The sequence below is a fragment of the Sorex araneus genome, chromosome 6 (genome assembly GCF_027595985.1).
Source record: "Sorex araneus isolate mSorAra2 chromosome 6, mSorAra2.pri, whole genome shotgun sequence".
NCBI lineage: Eukaryota > Metazoa > Chordata > Mammalia > Eulipotyphla > Soricidae > Sorex > Sorex araneus.
Window position 1 is genome coordinate 52,959,813 of NC_073307.1, and position 18,689 is coordinate 52,978,501.

An 18,689-nucleotide genomic window follows, 5' to 3' on the forward strand; every position below is an offset into this window, starting at 1 on the left:
GCAGACCCACATCCCCGACCTCAGGCCCCACTCAGCAGAAACGCGGCGGTGCTCAGGCCCAGCGAGGCTCCTGACCGGAGGGGGTGGTGGGGGTATGAGGGCCCTGTGCAGCCAGCCCTGAGCCCTTTGGGTCAAACTCCCCTCCCACTCCAGGCTGAACCCCAGGACCCCCACCCCCTTGGGGACCCCCTTGGCATGAGCTGGCACCTTGGCTCAGATGCCTGTGCTGCCGTGGACCCCCTCTCTCTCCCCAGCAGCCCCGCCCCCGGGTCTGGCTGACACCAGGCTGTGCTTGAGAGGGTAAAGGGTGGTCCCCACCAGCACAACCCAACTGTAGGGGCCCCTTGGACGTGGTTCATCCCTACACAGGGCCCCCACAGCCTCCTGCAGCGTCAGCCCCTTTCCTCTGACGGCGCTCTGCGGGGTTCTGAGACAGGGGCTGTTCTCCCTGAAGCTGGGGGAGAGAAGGAGGGGCTGGAGCCTGCCCCCGAGAGACTACCCTGCAGGCGGAGAAGGGGGCAGGAGCACAGTGGGAGTCTGGCGGGTCGGAGTGGGAGCTCTGGAGCGGACTGCCTGCTGAGACTATAAATACTATAAATACTCCCAGGGCGGCCGCGGCTCAGTCACCCCGTTAATGGGGTCACAGCGGCCTGCTGGCCGGAAGCACAGGCTTCCCAGGCCCCGAGTGATAGGACAGCGGGGAGGGCGCCTGCACACTGGGTTCTGTCCTGGGCACCCCAGAGCGTACCCCGAGCACTGCCAGGAGTGATTCCTGAGTGAAGGGCCGGGAGTAACTCCTGAGCATCCCCAGGTGTGACCCCCAATCCAAACCAAACCAAACCAAACCAAACCAAAGCATGGGCTTCCCAGGATCCAGTCCTGCCTGTGCCTCCCACCAGGGGGGTGAACAGCCAGCCCCCCACAGCCGGCCCACCCTCTCCTTGGTCGTATTCACCAGGATCCTTGATGCGAATAAGGGGGATTCACCCCCCATCTCTAGTGCCAGGAGCAGACCTTCGGGGCCCATCGGCTCAGATCACTGGTGAAACAGGCTAGCAAGGTTCATCCTTGGCCCCGGGGCAGGGATAGGGCACAGGGCAGGGCACGAAGGCACTTGCCTGGCATGTGGTTGACCCAGCGTTGGTCCCCAAATTCACAGGGTCCCCCAAGCTCCACTGGGAGCAAATCCTGAGCGCAGAGCCTCAAGCCCCCTCTTCTCACCCCAAGAAGAGTGATCTTTCTCTCCGGGGGGGCTACTAATCACTTTTGGCGCCCAGCGGCCTCTTACAGAAATGCATCTAGACTGTGAACTGAGCTACAACCCCAGGCCGCCCGGGGAGGGGAAGGTTTTTCTCTCTCGGCCTTGTCTTTCGGTGGCTTCTGGCAGAAATCTCTCTGGACTTAATTACTAAAATATCAGAAATCCAAAAGCTCACATATTCTTCACTCTCGGCAATGGAAAACAAATTATCAAATGATGCCTTTTCAGCAGGTTTGATTGTTGGGGGGAAATTCTAACTAATAATAGTGAGTCCTCTGTGGAAATATTGAATGTACTCAAAGTATAGAGAGAGTAAAGTGAAGATCATTGGCCACTCAGGTGGGGGGGGTGTGGGAAGGGGGTATATTTGGGGTTCTTGGTGGGGGAACATGTGCACTGGTGAAGGGAGGGGGGTTTGATCATTATATGACTGAGACTTAAACCTGAAAGTTTTGTAACTTTTTTCATGGTGATTCAATAAAATAAAAAATTTAAAAATAAAGAGTTATCTTTCTCATCCAGGTTATATGAACTCTTTCTACATTATCTGCCCGACAACTTTTGTGTTTTGCTCTTCCGATATGCTTGGCACGGAGCATCTTTTCCTTTCCGTGCTGGCAGGGCCCTCCGTCACCCTGGCTCTCTCTTCCTTCTTCCTCAGGACCTGGCCCCACCCAAGCCCAGCACTCGTGGTGGGAACATGTCCGGCTCCTGTCAGTGCTGGTGGCTCCCAGGAGGGAAGGCCAGGGCGCTGGGAATCCTTCTGTTTCGGCCTTATTTATTTTTCAAAAAATGAACAACATTATCATTTATGTTTTTCTGAAAAGCGGGGCCAGAACAATGGTACCGTGGACGGGTGTTTGCCTTGCACACGGCTGTCCCAGGTTCAATCCCCGGCATTTTCTAGGGTTCCCTGAGCACTGCCAGGAGTGATTCCTAAGCACAGAGCCAGGAGTACGTCCTGAGCATTGCTGGGTGTGGCCTCCAAATAAAGACAAAACAAACAAAAAAGTTGTCACCAAAAAAGGAGCAGGTAGCACCTGGCTTATGTCATTTCTGGAAAATGTCTCTAAGGCATTTGCATTTGGCATCTATTTAAATTTTGGACCCAGAGCAATGGTCTGGCCCGTAGGACCCAGGGTTTATCTGTAGCACGTTGAAGTCCCCCAAACACCCCTCTGAGCACTGTGCCTGGATCACTTCCACACCGCCAGGTGTGGCCCAAAGGACCCACGTGAATAAGGACACAAGCAAATCAAACAAACCGGGCCTCTGCCGGCTTCTGGGTGGTGCTGACCAGGGCGTGGGCAGGGCAGCCTTTGCCACAAAGGTCTGAGCTGGGGGGCAGCCAGCCAGGGCCGACACCCCGGCCAGATGCTGCACAAGCCCCCTGCAAGTCTTTAGTTGAGGAGCCTCAGTTATTTCACTCCACTGTCAGGGGACCCCGAGGAGCAGAGCTCTGCCCTAGTAGGAAGGGACTGTACCTCGAGGGACGGCCTCAAGCACAGTGGCGTATATGCAGAGCCCCTGCAAGCCCCCCGACGCCCCCGAGCCACCGCCTTCCTCCCCCTCAAACACTCCAGTGCTCAGTAATGAGGCCTGTAATTTTCCTTGTGGAGAGGGAAATAAGGTCTGTTGAGGGGTGTGTGTGTGTGTGTGTGTGTGTGTGTGTGTGTGTGTGTGTGTGTATGGGGGGCGGGGGGGCTTTCACACTCCCTTTCATGGGGCCTTGGACGCCTCTGTGCTCTGCTGCCTTCGCTCCAATTTTCCATCTTAATGGGTTCGTTCCGAAAATATTCCAGAACGTTTTCTATGTACCACAGAAAAGAATAGACCTTTTCTTTCTGGGCCTTTCTCTCACTCCAAAGGAATGACGGATGCGAGCCACAGGGAGGGAAGCACAGAGTCCCCCTTTCTTCCCGGGCCCCTGCAGGCCCAGCTCCCCGCGAGGACTGGGCCTTAGGTAAAGGGCCTCGGCCAAAGGAGGGTCCTGCTCAGTCCTTCCTCAAGCACTGGGGGCGTTCCGAGACGTGGAGGTCTGTCTGTCTCCTGCACTCGGAGGTCTGTCTGTCTTCTGTACCTGGGGTTTCTTGGTTGTTATCATTTTGATTTTTGGGCCACACCCGGCGGTGATGCTCAGGGTTTCCACCTGGCTCTGCACTCAGGAATCACTCCTGGCGGTGCTCAGGGTCCCTGTGGGATGCCGGGGATTGAACCCCGTGGCCCAAGTGCAAGGCAAGCACCCTCCCCGCTGCGCTTTTGCTCTGAGTCGTGTTTTGTTTTGTGGAGAGGTTTGATGACTGGCCTGCAGGGAAGACTGGACTCCGACCTGGGTTTCTGATTTAAAAGGAGCTGCGGGAATTCAAGCAGCGAGTGTTTAAGGGGTTTTCTTTCTGTGTGGTTTGGGGCCACCCCTGGCTGTGTGCGGGGATTCCTCCTGGCTCTGTGCTGAGGAGGCCGCTCTGGAACTCTCTGCGATACCCCAGACAGAACCTGGGTCATCTGCAGGCAAAGCAAGTGCCTTCCCCTCTGTATCAACTCTCCTGGCCCCTATCTAAGTACGTTTATATTTTCCCCCCAGTTTTTTTGCCAGACCCAGTGGTGCTCAGGAGACCATACTGGGTGCCGAAGATTGAACCTGGGTCTGCCGTGTGCAAGACATAAGAAATGGAACCTCGGGGCTGGAGTGATAGCACAGCGGGTAGGGCGCTTGCCTTGCATGCGGCCGACCCAGGTTCAATCCCCAGCACCCCAAAGAGTCCCCTAGATCTGAGTGCAGATTCCTGAACGCAGCGCCAGGAGTGAGTCCTGAGCACCGCCGGGTGTAGCCCATTCGCACCTTGCAGCCAAACAAAGAACCGAGGACTCGAAGAGACATTTCTCCAGAGAAGACAAACGGACGGAAAACAAGCTTATATCAAGGGGCAGAACATCCCTCAGCACCAGAGAACTTCAGATCAAGACCTAACAGACACCGCTAGACACGCACTCGATGGTCTTTGAAAACAAAGGCGGGTTTGGGGACAGCGTGAGGGAGCAGAGCGGTCTGCTCTGGAGGACGCAGAGGAGACAGTTTTGGACACTGGGTGGAAGTCCCCCCTTCCCCCACAGGTTAAATACACTTCAGCACGCACATGCAGCAGATGCAGGCGCACTTGGGGACCCGCCTGAAGTGCTCGGGTGTAAGGGGTGGGGTGGGGGGCTGAGGAGGGGGGTAAGGGGGGGGGCTGAGGCAGCACCTGAAGTGCTCGGGTGTAAGGGGTGGGGTGGGGGGCTGAGGAGGGGGGTAAGGGGGGCTGAGGCAGCACCTGAAGTGCTCGGGTGGGGGGACCTGGGGGTGGGGGTGGGGCTGAAGCAGCATCTGGGGGGATCTGCAGTGCCTGAGGTGCTCAAGTGCGCGGGGAGGGGGGGTGGCACCCAAGGGCTGAGGCAGCGCCTGAGGTGCTGGGGCGCCCAGCTCACCTGCCGGAAGTGCTGCATAGCTGCGTCGTGCAGTCCCAGCGCCTGCTCGGCGCCCGCCAGCTCCCGCAGGATGGGGACACACTCGAGGCTCTTCTCCCCTTTGCTGGCCACCGCGTGGTTCAAGGCTTTCTGGTAGCGAGCCAGCGCTTCTTTCGGTTTCTTCTGACCTTGGTAGATCCTAGAAGAGTCAAGAAAATTACCAAGCACTGCAAGACGGCCTCTGGAGGCTGGGCGCTGCTCTCGGACCCTTTGCCCAGCTTGTTTCTCTCATGTGGGGAGGGTGTGGGCCACGCTCACGGGCAGCTTCCGGCTCTGTGCCCCGACGTGGCCCCAAGGGGCGCTCGGGGCACCCTGTGAGTATTGGGAATCAAATCAGGTTGTCAGCATGACCCTGGACCATCTCTTCGGCCCCAGACTGGCTTTTCAACTGGCAAAGCCCGTCTTTCTGCCAAAGGGCAGCCAGTGGGCACGAGGCTGGACCATGGAATGCCCGGGAGACTGAGGGTCTCCTCTCAGTCAGCTAAGGATAACAACAGTGTGGGGCCCAGCGCGATAGGACAGCAAGCAGTTTGCCTTGCACAGGGCCGACCTGGGTTTTGTCCCCAACACCCCATAGGGTCCCCCAGGCACTGCCAGGAGTGACCCCTGAGTACAGAGCCAACCCCTGAGCACTGCTGGGTGTGGCCACCAAACAAAAACGAGCAAAAAGAGTAACAGTGCCTGCACCCTTCCTCCCTCCTTCCTCACTCCTTCTTCCCTCTGCCCCCTCCCTCCCTTCCTCCCCCTCCCTCCTTTCCTCCCCCTCCCTCCCTTCCTCCCCCTCCCTCCCTTCCTCCCCCCTCCCTCCTTCCTCCCCCTCCCTCCCTTCCTCCCACTCCCTCCCTCCCTCCTCTCTCTCTCTCCCTTCCTTCTCCACACTCAACAGTGCTCAGGGCATACTCCTGGCTCTGTGCTCAGGTATCACTCCTGGCAGGGCTCAGGGGGACCCTATGGGATGCCGGGGATTGAATCCAGGCTGGCTGTGTTCAAGGCAAACGCCCTCCCCGCTGGACTTATTGCTCCATTCCCCCATTCTGAAAAAACAGTTAACAGCCCCCATGGGAACCCGCGAATGGGGCCCCCAGAGTCAGGACTCAGTGCTGGCTCAGGGAGGGCAGGTGGCAGGGATGGCCCGCACAGGAAGGGAGGCAGGGCGCGTGCAGCAGCCCCGAGGAAGGAAGAACGGGCCTGACCATAAAAGGCAAGCCAGAGAGAGTGGACACACGGGGCAGGCAGTCCTCGCCGGGGCTGCCAGTTCTTCCCCCACCTCTGAGCCCTGTCTGCATGAAAGCACAGGCCCAGAGTCTCACGCAGAGCCCAGGGCGAGAAACCAGAGACGCGCAGGGAAAAAACCCTGGAACCTGGGCCAGTTCCTAGGAATCGGACACACTGAGAGGAATCGGGGTGTCAGGAGGCTATAGTGTTCGACACAGAGCAACGTTTAAGGCGCTCCCCTCCAAAGTTACGTGGCTGGGCTGGGCTGGCCCCTGGGCTTGTGAAATGCCTGTGGGGTGCCTGCCCCGCTGCGCGCCAGGCGCGCCACCTGCTGGCCGCGCGTGTCACTGCACACTAGGAAAGCCGCGGGAAAACTGCCTGCTTCTGGGGGCGAAGACCCATTTGTTTGATAGCAATGCTGTTCGACATGATGTGCTCGTAGCATCAGTCAGGTCTTAGCAGCTACGACAAACACCAGATCGTGGGTCTCTGGTGTGCCCGCTTCCTGTTTGACCACACGTGCTTCCCAGCTCAGGACGTGGTGACATGGGCGCTGGGGAGAAGAGACGGTGTCTGGGCCATGCACCCGCATGCAAGAGCCCCAGGTTCCAGCCTCGCCATGGCCCAGTGCCCCAAGCACCACTGGGAGCGACCCCCGAGGCAGGAGCACTGTCGGGTCTTCAAGGGAGGCCCAGCCAGAGGCCAGCGTCAGCCAGCTCAGGTACCAGCAGGCACAGGGAATGGCCCAAGTGGGTATGGCAAATGCGTCTTCACTCACAGATGCCCACAGAGCCACTTCTGACGAAGACACACATGCCCAGATGCAGGGGTGGGGAGGGAGGGTGCAGGGGTGAGGAGGAAGGGTGCAGGGGTGGGGACAGGGTGCAGGGGTGGGGATTGGTCATGCCCAGTGTGCGGGGTGCTCCCCCTCTGCCGGGGGGGCCAGGCTGCCCTCCTGCTTCTGGACAGTGGCCGCGGAGAAGCCCGGGATATGTGTGGTGGAGCAGTTGCTACTTGAGGGCAGGGGTCTTCTCAGGGGGGCCTCCCGCCACCGCACAGATCCGAGGTGCCCCAAGAAATCACTCAGAGTGCCCCCGTCTCTTGGGCACACACAGAACGTGCCCAGATCCACTGTCACCCCATGCCGCCCTCTGGGGGCCCACGGGGCCGGGACTCACTGGGCCGATGTCAGCTCGATGCGCCACTGCGTGTCCACCCACTCGTCCTCGGGGATGCAGCCACACTGCAGCAGCTTGTGGGACAGCCGCTCGGCCTTGCTCAGGCTCTCGGCCGCCTCCTTAGCCCTGAGGCAGGTTCAGGAAACTGGGCGTGGAGGCTCTGAGTGGAGGACCCCCTGGACCGGCCCCTCGTCCCCCCAACAGAGCCGCCCCGTCGAGGTGTGGCCAAAGGATACTTCTGCAGGGCGAGCAGGACCTGGGCGGTGGTGAGGAAGAGCTCGATGGAGCACTTGAACATGTCCGTGCTGTCGGCGCACGAGGCGGTCACGGAGCTGGTGAGGATGTCCTTGGCCTTCTCTGCATGTTGTTTGGCCTGCAGTGAGAGTCCTGCAGATGGACGGAGAAGGTGTCTGGGGTCCGTCCCCCTCCCTCTGGGCCAAGGAACCCTGTTCCTCCCAGCCTGCCGTGTGGCACCCAGAGCTGGGCCAGGCCTGCCTCAGGCTTGGCTGCACTGGAGGAAACATCGGCTGCACCGGCACCAGAGGGCGCGAGGAATGACCTCAACCTGGCCCCGGCCGGCCTACCCCGGGAGCCTCGCTGGCCCCAGACACGCACTGTGTTCTAAATCAAATGGGGGACAAAACGGGAAACACCAGGGGACCGTCGCCCACATCATCTCAGCCCTGGGTCTGTGCCGGCCACAGGCGCAGGGAAGGCTTGGCTGAAAACTTCCAGGTTTCGGTCTGGAGAGACGGGCCAGCGGGGAGGGAGGGGCAGGGTCCGACAGCAAAGAGGCCGCCGAGCAATGGGAAGTGTCCATCTTAGCTGGAGTCAGGCTCATCGCCCAGGTCCCGCAGCTGTGCCAGCCAGGGGTCCACTTGTTCCTGGCTGGGGGCAGAGGGTGGCCCTGGTCACCTCGGTCCACCTGCTCCCTCCACACAGACGTGAACACAGCCCTTCTGAGCGCCCAGATTCACCCTGGGCCCTTGGTGCACAGGCTCAAAACCCCACGCACTTACTCCCTGCTGCGGGGTGTTGGGGGTGGGATGGGGCGGAGGGGGCTCATGAAAACAAACCAGGGGAGGGCGGTGACTGGAGCCCAGGACAGCAGGGAAGGGACTTGTTGCACATACCCAAACTGGGTTCAATCCGTGGCACCCCGCACGGTTCCCAGAGCCCAGCCAAGAGTGATCCCTGAGCACAGAGCCAGGAGTAAGTCCTGAGCACTGCCAGACAAAATAAACCACCCCAAACAAAATAAAACCCAAATTTCTGAAGGGCTCAAGGCTTCCTGCCACTGGTAACATAGGAGGTCAAGAATCCCCTCACTGGGGCCGGAGTGACAGGACAGCGGGGAGGGCGTTTGCCTTGTACATGGCTGACCCGGGGGTTGAGCCCCGACATCCCAGAGGGTCAATTCAGCCTGTCAGGAGTCAGCCTTTGGGAGCGCGTGGCCCAACCATCCCCACCCAAAGAAAAAAGAAGAAAAAGTCTCTCCCTGACTGGGTGGGGTGGCACTGTCGCCTGCGGGGAACCCCAGCTCCTTGCCAAAATACTCCCACTGGCTGTTGTGTGACACTGACTCCCCCGCCCCGGAGCCTGCCGTGGGGTGAGGGAGTGGGGGGGGGCACTCACCGCCCAGCTGCAGGTAGCCTTGCGCCAGGTTCACGTGTGCCTCTGCCAGCTTCCAGTGTGCGTCCCCGTAGCAGATCCTGGTGAGGGCCACGCAGCGCACCAGCTCCCGGATGGCATGCTTGTGCTGCGGACACAGGGCACGGCTCAGCAGTGGCCCCACACCCGGCAGAGGGTGGGGCCTCTGGCAGAGTGCCCAGTATGGTGCCCGGCACTGGGGTAAGCCAGGGCAGGACCCAGAGATGTGGGGGGAGATGTGGACGAGAAAGGCACCAACCGACGTGGGCTGAGGACAGAGCAGGACCAGGGGTGCGGGCGGCGGGGCACGCTCTGGGGTCCCAGATAGCCGTCAGTGGACACTCACTGCACACACAGACACGAGAGTGGAGAGTGGCTGATGCTGAGCCTCAGGCCGCACCCCCAGTCCCACCAAAGCACTGCGGGGCCCCTGGGGAAGGCACCCTTCCCTCCAGAGCGGGTGTTTGGACCCGGACCGTGGTGGCTCTGGACCGTTATCCCCCAAGAGGGACCAGCGGAGCAGAGGAAACCTACACGAGCTGACCTACACAACCTAGGGGTGCTGGAAAGGAAGACTGGGGCAGGCAGAGAGCGCGGAGACAACGGCAGGGACATGACCACGGTGAGGATGATGGGTCGGGCATTTCTAGCCACAGCCTGAGAAGAAAATCTCTTTGCCATGAAAGAAACGCCAAGGAAGAAATGAGGGAAGCAGGCCGGGGCCTCGAGCCTCCACTGGCAAGCAGCGTGGGACAGATCGCGGCTTCAGTCCCAGCAGATTCTGGGCAAGAGCTGTCGAGGGGCAGTTTCCAGGCGGACGGCGGCAGACAGGCCCAGTCATGGCCTCTTTTATTACATGTGGTTCAGAGTTCGCGTCAGTGCAATAGGGGTGGCACAAAGGAAAGACGGCAAAGAAACTCCTGACCAACTGCTCCAGGGCAGCTGCCGGATAGTAAAGGGGACGTGAGCCAGCGCCCCCGGCTCACCGCCCAAACCCAGCATGAGGAAACACAACCTCACACTGACACCAGCCACAGGAAACAGAGTGTGCCGGTCACCAACCTGAGGCAACAGATGGTCTGGCCCCCAGTAGCACACCCCAGTCTCCTGCAGTGGAGCCTGAACCCCCAAAGTGGCGTTTGACGAAAGGTGCACTGAAGCATCAATTAGAGTTAAGTGGGGGCACCAAGGTGGGCCTGAGCCAACAGGACTCGTGTCCTCGGGGCTGGAGGCCGAGTACTGTGCCAGGACCTCACACTGACCAGCCAATACTGGTTAAGGAGTGTGGGGGGTTGGCAGGACTCACTGGGGCTCCCCGTCAGCACGCCCAGAGCAGGGCAGGGAGCTCAGCGGTGACCTACCCTCCTCACTTAGACCCCCGGGCCCGGGATGCCCAGACACCCGCCCTCTGCACCCAGACCCCCAGGCCCAGGATGCCCAGACACCCGCCCTCTGCACCTCATGGCTGTCCAAGTAGAGCTTGGCTTTCTCGGCACAGTGCTGGAGCTTCTCCCGAGGTGGCCGAAAGAGCTTGTCATGAGTCTGCAGCAGCCGGTCCTGAGCCTTCCTCTGAGGCGTGACGCTGACCGCAGCGACCACTTCATCGAGGTGCCTGGTCAGGTGGAGTTCCGGGGATTCTTGCATGTTTTTATAGGCATTGTCCTCTGAGTTTCCCAATGAGAAAGTGAAGGTGTAAGTGATTCCAGACTGACAAAGATCCATTTCCCCCAAATGCCCTGGAACTAGAAACTCTTCGACCCTGTGACCAGGGCATCTCTTGCTACCAGGTGTAGCAATCTACATGGAGGTCCCAGAGGCTAGCATTGATTTCGCTGTAAAACTCTCAGGATGCTTCCCAGTTCTAAAGAAAGCATTCCTAGTTCCTTTAAATTATATGTACGTGGAATGCACTGGTGAAGGGATGGGTGTTTGAGCATTGTATAACTGAGACTTTAACCTGAACGCTTTGTAACTTTCCACATGGTGAATTAATAAAAGAATTTTAAAAAATTATATGTACGTGGACCTGAGAGAGAGCACAGGGGTGAAGGCACTTGTAGGCACACGGTGGGCCCCATTTCAATCCCTGGCACCATGAAGGGTTCCCTAGCACTGCCAGGAGTGATCCCTGAGCATTGAGCCAGACTAAGTCCTGAGCAAGCCTGGCATCACAAATCTTGCCCCATCCGCCAGGGGGAAATATATATATATATATATATATATGCGCATACACGTATACACCACACCCCCCCCACACACACAAATTAAGATGAGCAGAACCCCAACTGAAATTGGGACAGGGAGCAGAAAGACTGCTGCCAAACTTTCTCTTTTGTCCAAAATGCCATCAGAGAAAACAGATCTATATTCTTGGTCATTAATAGCCAAACCAAATAATTCGCAGACTAGTGAAGAAACACGACATTAGGTGGTGAAATAGGAATTCCTGATAGATGGGAAAATGAAGCCGAACGAGGCCAATGGTAACTCTGGTAGATTGCTTTGAGGAAGGTGCCAGGACACAGAGCAGAGAGGGGACCCAGAAATCACCCAGTGGGGTAATGCTCTGAACTGAGAATGAAGACGGGAGGGGCTGGGAGGCCAAGGAGCACAGGGCTTGCAGGAGGGATTGCCGGAAAGGTTAGCCCGTTCAGGGAAGGATAATCAGCAAAGGGGCCTCGGTAAGGCAGCATGTGGGAATAGTCCTCAACAAAGGTGCAAGAAACCAGAGTCTGGTTTGGTTTGGTTTGGGGGCCACATCTGGGGATGCTCAGGGCTTACGCCTGGCTCTGCAGTCAGGAATTACTCGTAGTGGTGCTTGGGGGACCAGAGGGGACGCCGCAGATAGAACCCAGGTCAGCTGTGTGCCAGGCCAGCACCCACCCCGCTACCCTGTCACGCTGGCTTTAGAAGGAACGTAGGTTTCAAGTCAGAAATTCTACACCCAGGTGAAGATTTCTCTCTCTGGCTGCCAGCCTGCTTGGGCAACCCGGGAACAATAACCAGGCCGGGCTGGGCGGGGCGGGTGGTCAGTGAGCTGTGGCCTCTCTCTCTACACTCAGATGCCATTTGTCACTGTTCCCGTGCTGTTGTTTCACTGTCACTCGCTGTCCCTAGCCAGAGCTCTCCAAGCGACAGGCTAGCATGGACGAAAGCGTTCTTCCCAAGCCCCTGCCATGGGGGAGCAGACGCCCCTGCTTCACAACGGCAGCGATGGCAGTGCACCCTGGCACTGTGGCGGGCACCCCGACTCGGCCCACGTGTGGGCTCTGCAATGGAAGAGTGACGGCCGAACACGCACTCTCTTGCTCACTTACTTGGGGCCACATGCCTCTCATCCGTCACCTTCCTTTTCTTTGTAATAGCCATGGCTGGGATTTACGATCTCATGAGCCTGCCCCCTCCCCACCCCTGCTCCCTGCCTGTCTGGGTTGGTTGGCCTCTGGGAGCCTCCCAAGGCCAGTGGCAACTGTCAGACAGACACCCCTAATCAACTGGTGCTCTACCTGCCAGGCCTGCCCAACAGAACGCAGAGACACAGGAGCGGGGGTGGGGGCGGGGGAGGGGTCTTAGCGGGGTCCTGGCCTTCCATTTCCAAGAGGTGCTGCTTGCAAAGGGAATGACTGAGGGAGCAAGAGAACCCACCCGGCGGTGTCGATGGAAACTCGCTGGAGCCATATTCCAAAGGGCCCCAGTGGGTCCAGGTGTTGCGGTCCAGGTGCGGCCTCTGGGGAGATAGAAGGGACCCGGGCAGGGAGGGGCAGCGGCTCCATTGTGACCAGATAGGAGAGAGCAAAGAGAGCACAGGGTTTTCAGGTGCTAACTCTGGGAGCCCCGGGCACCAGCATGAGTGAATTGAGCACAGAGCCAGGAGTAGTCATGGAGCACTGCCAGGTAGGAGTCCCCACGCCCCCTCCGGTGCTACTTAGAAAGCCGTCTGGCCTGCCTGAAAGTTGAGACATCGCACTGCAGAATGGAAAAGTGATGGCGAAAGGGGGGAAAAGGCCAAACTGGATTGAACAGGAGATGGGAAATTTGAGTGGAACTGTAACAAGAACAGAAATTAAATGAAGGTCAGAGAGAGAGACTTCAGGAGTCAGGCACTTCCCTTGAATCCCAGTTCAGTCCCTGCCTGGCATCACACATGGGCCCCTGAGCACCACGCCAGGAGTACCACTGGCACACCACTGCAGTGTAGACCCAAACCAAGACAAATAAAAACACCGGTCAACAATTTGGGCTCGACGAGCTTTTGATTCTTTAGAACAAGTTGTGCATTGAGAGGAAAACCTCTCTGTTTCCCTAAAGACCCGCCAGTGTTTGCCCATCCCTAGGCTGGATGGTATTGCGGACCCGGCAGAGCTCAGAGGGGTGGAGCTGTTTCATCTTGGAGAAGTGGGTGGGAGAAAGGTGACAGTTAGTCAGGACACCTGAATGGCGCTGAGTATTTTTTTGTGTGTCCTTAAAATGCCTTCAATCGGGGTAAAAGAGCTAGAACAGGGGTTAAGGAGCCTGCCTTGCACGTTCAATGTCTAGCACTGCGAGGTCACCTGAGTCCCACCAGGAGTGATCTCTGAGCACTGCCCGATGTGCCCCCAAATAACAACAAAATCCCTTTAATGTGGTTCAACAAAACCAAGAAACACACTTAAGCTTTGGTGAAAAGAAGCCGGAACTGGTTCAACGGAAACAACAATCCTCTGTGCCTTGACTGCACACTAACTCCCTCCAAAAGGGATGCAATTATACAAACAACTTCAGTGCTTTATGGTGTTTCTTGTCCCCTCGGTGCCCCCTTTTGATCGTTTCTTTCCTGTGCCACCCTGTCCTACAAATTGGCCCCTACTCTTGTGCCATGGGTCACCAATGATGTAATGTTTACCTCTGCCCCCGCCACCCTAGAATATGCTTAAGGCCTCGAAGAGGGACCATACGGCCCCCCAGCTGAGAAAATGTTGCTTTAGGAGAATACGAAGACATGCATCACATCATCATTTATTATTCAACCTTTGGGAAGAAAAGGCATTTGGATAAAGCATCGTTTTTTCTTTCTGTTTTCTTAGGGACCTCTCCCAACAGAGCTCAGCCCATTGGTCCTTGGGTTAACAGGACCAATGGGTAATCTGGGGCTGACAGTGCTGAGGGCAGGAAAAAGGTGGGGATGCAGTGCCTGGGCTCAAACTCAGGGACTTGCACACTTAAACACGTGTGTGCTCTTCCACTCTCTCCTTGCCCTGAATCCAGCATCTTGGTCAACAACTTAGGATCAATGAGCTTTAGATTCTTTGGGGCAAGTTGTGAAGCAAGATGAAAGGCCCACTTGGGTTCCCTAAAGAGGAGGGTGGGGGGTGTTTGTTGATTCACCTTTGTTTGCCCATCAGTGGGATGGTATCGTGGACCTGGAAGGAGCTGGGACCAATCTGTAGTCCATTCTTTATAGAACTGAGCCCTCGGGCACACAGTTTTCACTCTTTTTTTTTTCTTTTTGGGTCACACCCGGCGATGCACAGGGGTTACTCCTGGCTCTGCACTCAGGAATTACTCCTGGCGGTGCTCAGGGGACCATATGGGATGCTGGGGATCGAACCTGGGTCGGCTGCATGCCAGGCAAATGCCCTACCCGCTGTGCTATTGCTCCAGCCCCCCAATTTTCACTCTTGAAGCCACTTCACCCACTATCTTCTTATCACTCTTCTCCCTCCTATTCCTAATCCAGGACCAAACCATACAACTGCGACACTTAGATTCTTTGAGAACTGTGCGCACACATTTTCGATCTTCCAACAACTCACCCATTACCCAGGAGTCATTCCCCTTATTTTTGTTTCTGTGCCACACCTGGAGGTGCTCAAAGATCACTATGGGGTGGGGGGAGGATGACATGGGGCTCTAGGGGCTAAGCCCAGGTCTTTTTCCTTTCTGTTTTTACTGAAATTCTGCCCATTGCTCTGGCCCAACTGGGATTTAATTCTTCTATTGTGAATAATTAAGTCTGAATATTCCCACTCAGGGGAGCTGGCCTTCTGAAGCTTATCTACATCTCAGGAAACATCCAGAAAACTTCTTTAAATGTTTTAGCTCTTTCTCCCAGTCAGACTCACATTTCTAGGGAGTATTTTGTTTCATATCCTCTTATGGAGAATGGAGACTAGTTAAGAAATATTTTAAAATATTTAAGAAACACACTGCAAACCAACTGTCCATCAGACCTTGTAGAGGTCAAGTATATCACTAGTTAATTAGTTGTACTAAAATTTGAAGAATCTCTAAGATGCTATACTTTGTCCCTGGGTTTCTTTATATGCAAATACAGAATCTGGACCAGATGATTCCATTTTTTTCTTTGTTTGGGAAGATGGGTGCACACCAGCAGTGCCCAAGGCTTATTCCTGGCTCTGTGCTCAAGGCTCATTCCTGACAGGACTGGGTGCTATGTGGTACTGGGGATCAATTCTGGGTTGGGCACTATATGCAAATGCCTTATCTGCTGTACTCTGTCTAGCTTTCTTTTTTCCCTTACCTCTTTTAATATATGCTTTGTCTATTGTGCTAGGTATTAACAGACACACAAAACACTGACTTCACTTAAAAATTACATTCCTGGGGGTCAGAGTGATAGTACAGTGGGTATGGCTCTTGCCTTGCACACAGCTGACCAGGGTTCAATACCAGGCATCTCCTAGGGACCCCAATGCATTATCGGGAGTAATTCCAGAGTGCAGAGCCAGGAGTAGCCCCTGAGCATCACTAGGTGTGGCCCCCAAACAAAAGAACCCAAAATGACATTCTTAAGTGTTTCTATGGAACCATGACAAATCACAGCTTCTTAGAGTATAAAAGAACCTGTGATGAATCTTTCTGTCTTGTTTCTTTTACAAATAAGCAGATGGGGTGGGGGGGGGTTTGGGGGCAGGGGTCCCAGGTTGGATCCCAGGCTCTGCATGGTCCCACATCCTGATGATCCAGGAATCCAGTTTACTCTAAGGAGAAAACACCCCAGAAAACTCCTCTTCCCGCCACAAGTAGTAGACAGCTAGTATTTTTTATCCATTATCCCTTGAACACTTGCTCCTTCCCAAAGCTCTTGGAAAAGTCTCACTCGCGCTTAGACCCGTGGCATAAAATCCTTTGTCGGTTTACCCGGTGAGCAGGAGGGCGTCTCCATGTTTCTCCCCAGCTGTCACAGCTGTCTCAGCAGCCACTCTGGCCAGCTCGCATCGCATCCCATTGCCTCAGCTCCCCAGATTCTGGCGATCAGATCGATAACCTTGAAAAAGTCCCAGACTCTCACAGCCTGAATTGGAGACTTTTCCTATGAAGTAACCTGGAACTCAGGGAAACTCCAGGCGGAGCAGTGAATGATGGAGCCCGCACCAATGGGGAGTGGAGAAAGGAATTTTGAGGAAGTTTGTAGCCCAATCCTTGAGAGCCAGAGGTGGGAATTTTAAACCCGGGGTGCCTTTTCTTTGTAATTTTCTTAAAGGGGTAACACACTGCCTGTTGCTGTGGAAGTTTACCAAAGCTGGCAAAATCACACCCCCAAGAGATCTCACACTTAGTGTTTTTGTGTATGAAAATTTAGTCATCTTAATAACAGAATTTAAAAATATTACCCGACACACAGAATCCGGTGACTAACTTTTGTTGTCTGGTGGTGGGAGGGAGGGTGTTAAAATTCTAAGATGATGCATTTTGCATTCAGTATTTCATACTAGTTAAACAAATATTTTTCAAGAGTAAGTGAAAGTCAGGAGACTTTCACACTGATAATTAAAAAAAACTTAGTCTGGCGGGGAATGTAGCTCAGAGACTGGGCGAGTCCTTTGTCCCTATGCGGTCCTGGGTCCCACCCCTGGGCACCAAAAGAATAAATATATTACACAAAGAATTAGTATTCTAGCTACTGGTAATCCTTTTCTTTGCTCTTTTGCTTTTAAATCCTAGAGTAGTACTTAACACTCTACAAGATTTTGTCGCTTTTACACCAACTGTAGGCATCTATTTTTTAAAGCTTAGTAAGACTTTTGAGCACAATTCTTAGGTTTTTAGAGACCGACAGGTCTCGGAAACACACGCAATCCAAGTACCGACGCTTGGATCGGATTTCCCCCCTTTGCTTTAGCAAAGCGTCCAGGCTGCGCTCGTGGGCAGACTTCCCGTCTCGGGGAAAGCGCCCAGCGCCCGAGCACTGGCGGGGCTCCACGGCGTCGGGGTCGCTTAGCGTTTCGCAACAGGCCACGGGTCCTTCCAGGACAGCGGCGAGGTCACTGCCGCGTCTTTGGAACGGCACCAGGGGCCCAGGGAGCCCTGAAACCCCGGGCTGAACCCTGACGAGCCGCGGCCAAGTTACATAAGCCCACTGGGCGGCGGCCTTCTGCGGGCCAGGGGAGTAGTAACAGGACGTGAGGCCCGGAAGCACGAATGGCTGAAGAAAAGGGCAACAGAGGGTGGCGCTGGAGGAAATAAACCCAGCCAAGTACCAAGCAAAACGCCACTTGGAACGCATTGCCAGCCTTGCCGGAACCGGAAGTGGGGCTCGAGCAGTAGGTGGGGCCAGGCAAGAGGAAGCCGAGCTCTCGGCCAATAGGCACCGCGCTGGGGTCGCTGAGCGCGCGTCCTGCCAACCTATCAGGAGAGCGCAAAAAGCAAGAGTGAAGGCTCGCGAGGTTTCGTCCTCCTGTCCGTCGCTCCGTCTCCGCCCCGCCCCGCCCCGCGCTCCAGGAGCCCCGCCCCTCGCCGCTGGCCCCGCCCCGCCGCCGCGCCTGGCCCCGCCCCGTCCTGCCTGCTGGTCCCTCGGCCTGTGCGGTCCAGCGCTGCCCGCGCCCCGGAGCCTGGCTCCGCCCGCGCCGAGGTGAGTGAGGCTGGCCCTGGCTTAGGGGCTCAACGTGGCAGCGGCCGTCCCGCGGCTGCGTCGAGGCCGCGGCCAGTGGACCCGGGGAGGCCTGGGCAGCGGGGTCCGCCTGAGCCCAGGCATCCTGGCCTGGCCGCCCTGGCCCGGGGCTCGCTGCCCCAAACGTAACGCTCCACTTGCTCAGGTGTTTGGTCCCGACACCTGCATGACCTTTTTTTTTGCACCTGCCTTGGCTGGTTTGAAAATTTTAAATCGAGTTCCGAGTCATTGTGATCAAAGCGACTCGCCTTGACGGCTCTCATGCCAAGTCTGATGTGCTTGTGCAAGATGGCATGAGGTAGGAGGGTGGGCAGCTAATACTCAGTCCACGCTGGTCATGGGGCTGCAGAACTGGGAGGCAGGCAGAAGGTCGTGGCCTTTCTAGAATGATCCGTCGTGCCTAGGGCTGCATATGGCAAACCTGTGAGCCTGATGTGTGTACTATGAACCTCGAAGCTGTTGTTTTCTGTAGCTTGATATCTCTCCAGCTAGCTTTGCAGCTCGATGCATGGCACAGGGTGTTACTTTAAAGAGAGGCACCCTGTCCCAGGCTTAGGACACGGGATCTGCTGAGGTCTCATGGAGACTCTGTGTGTTCTGTGTGTGAGCTTTGCGGCCGTCACAGGATCATAGGAAGAAAGCCAGGCCCCGTGGACTGCAGGAAAGGCTTACATTTGCAGGAAGGGGAGGGGGATTGCTTCTCTGTAAAGTGGGGTCCTGCACATGGTAAGGGCAAGGGGGACTTATACAGTAGCCAGCACAAGTACAAAATACCCACAAGTCAGAGAATGAAAATAGCCACAGCGACTGTGACTCCTTTGGTCTCCATGTAAGTAATCACATGCCAGAGGCATTGCTTGGTGAAATATTCCACTTATTAAGTCCAGACATTAGCACCCACAAGAATGCTCTCTTTGAGAAAGCCTGGCATTCTCTTTCACTGAGAAGGCTTCCTTTTCTCAAAGGGAAACAGCGTTCGCCTTGTTGTAAAGGA

At 56.3% G+C, this 18,689-nt stretch overlaps 2 protein-coding genes across 3 annotated transcripts in view; one reads left to right on the forward strand and one right to left on the reverse strand.

The window, feature by feature from the left end:
- TTC23 (tetratricopeptide repeat domain 23) overlaps positions 1-16,134 on the reverse strand; it is a 39,494-nt gene extending 23,360 nt beyond the window's left edge. Inside the window, exons 1-6 of the mRNA XM_004617744.3 lie at positions 15,946-16,134; positions 10,264-10,469; positions 8,791-8,914; positions 7,392-7,542; positions 7,156-7,281; positions 4,724-4,901 (exon numbers count right to left, since the gene is read on the reverse strand). Of these exons, the coding sequence (XP_004617801.3) occupies positions 4,724-4,901; positions 7,156-7,281; positions 7,392-7,542; positions 8,791-8,914; positions 10,264-10,469; positions 15,946-15,970 (810 nt within the window). The 5' untranslated portion in view covers positions 15,971-16,134. The remainder of the gene's footprint in view (positions 1-4,723; positions 4,902-7,155; positions 7,282-7,391; positions 7,543-8,790; positions 8,915-10,263; positions 10,470-15,945) is intronic.
- Positions 16,135-17,529: 1,395 nt separating this feature from the next.
- The window catches only part of LRRC28 (leucine rich repeat containing 28), a 38,300-nt gene continuing 37,140 nt past the window's right edge, over positions 17,530-18,689 (forward strand). For both annotated transcript variants that reach the window (XM_055143097.1, XM_055143098.1), the window contains exon 1: positions 17,530-17,656. The gene's annotated coding sequence lies outside the window, so the exon portion shown is untranslated. The remainder of the gene's footprint in view (positions 17,657-18,689) is intronic.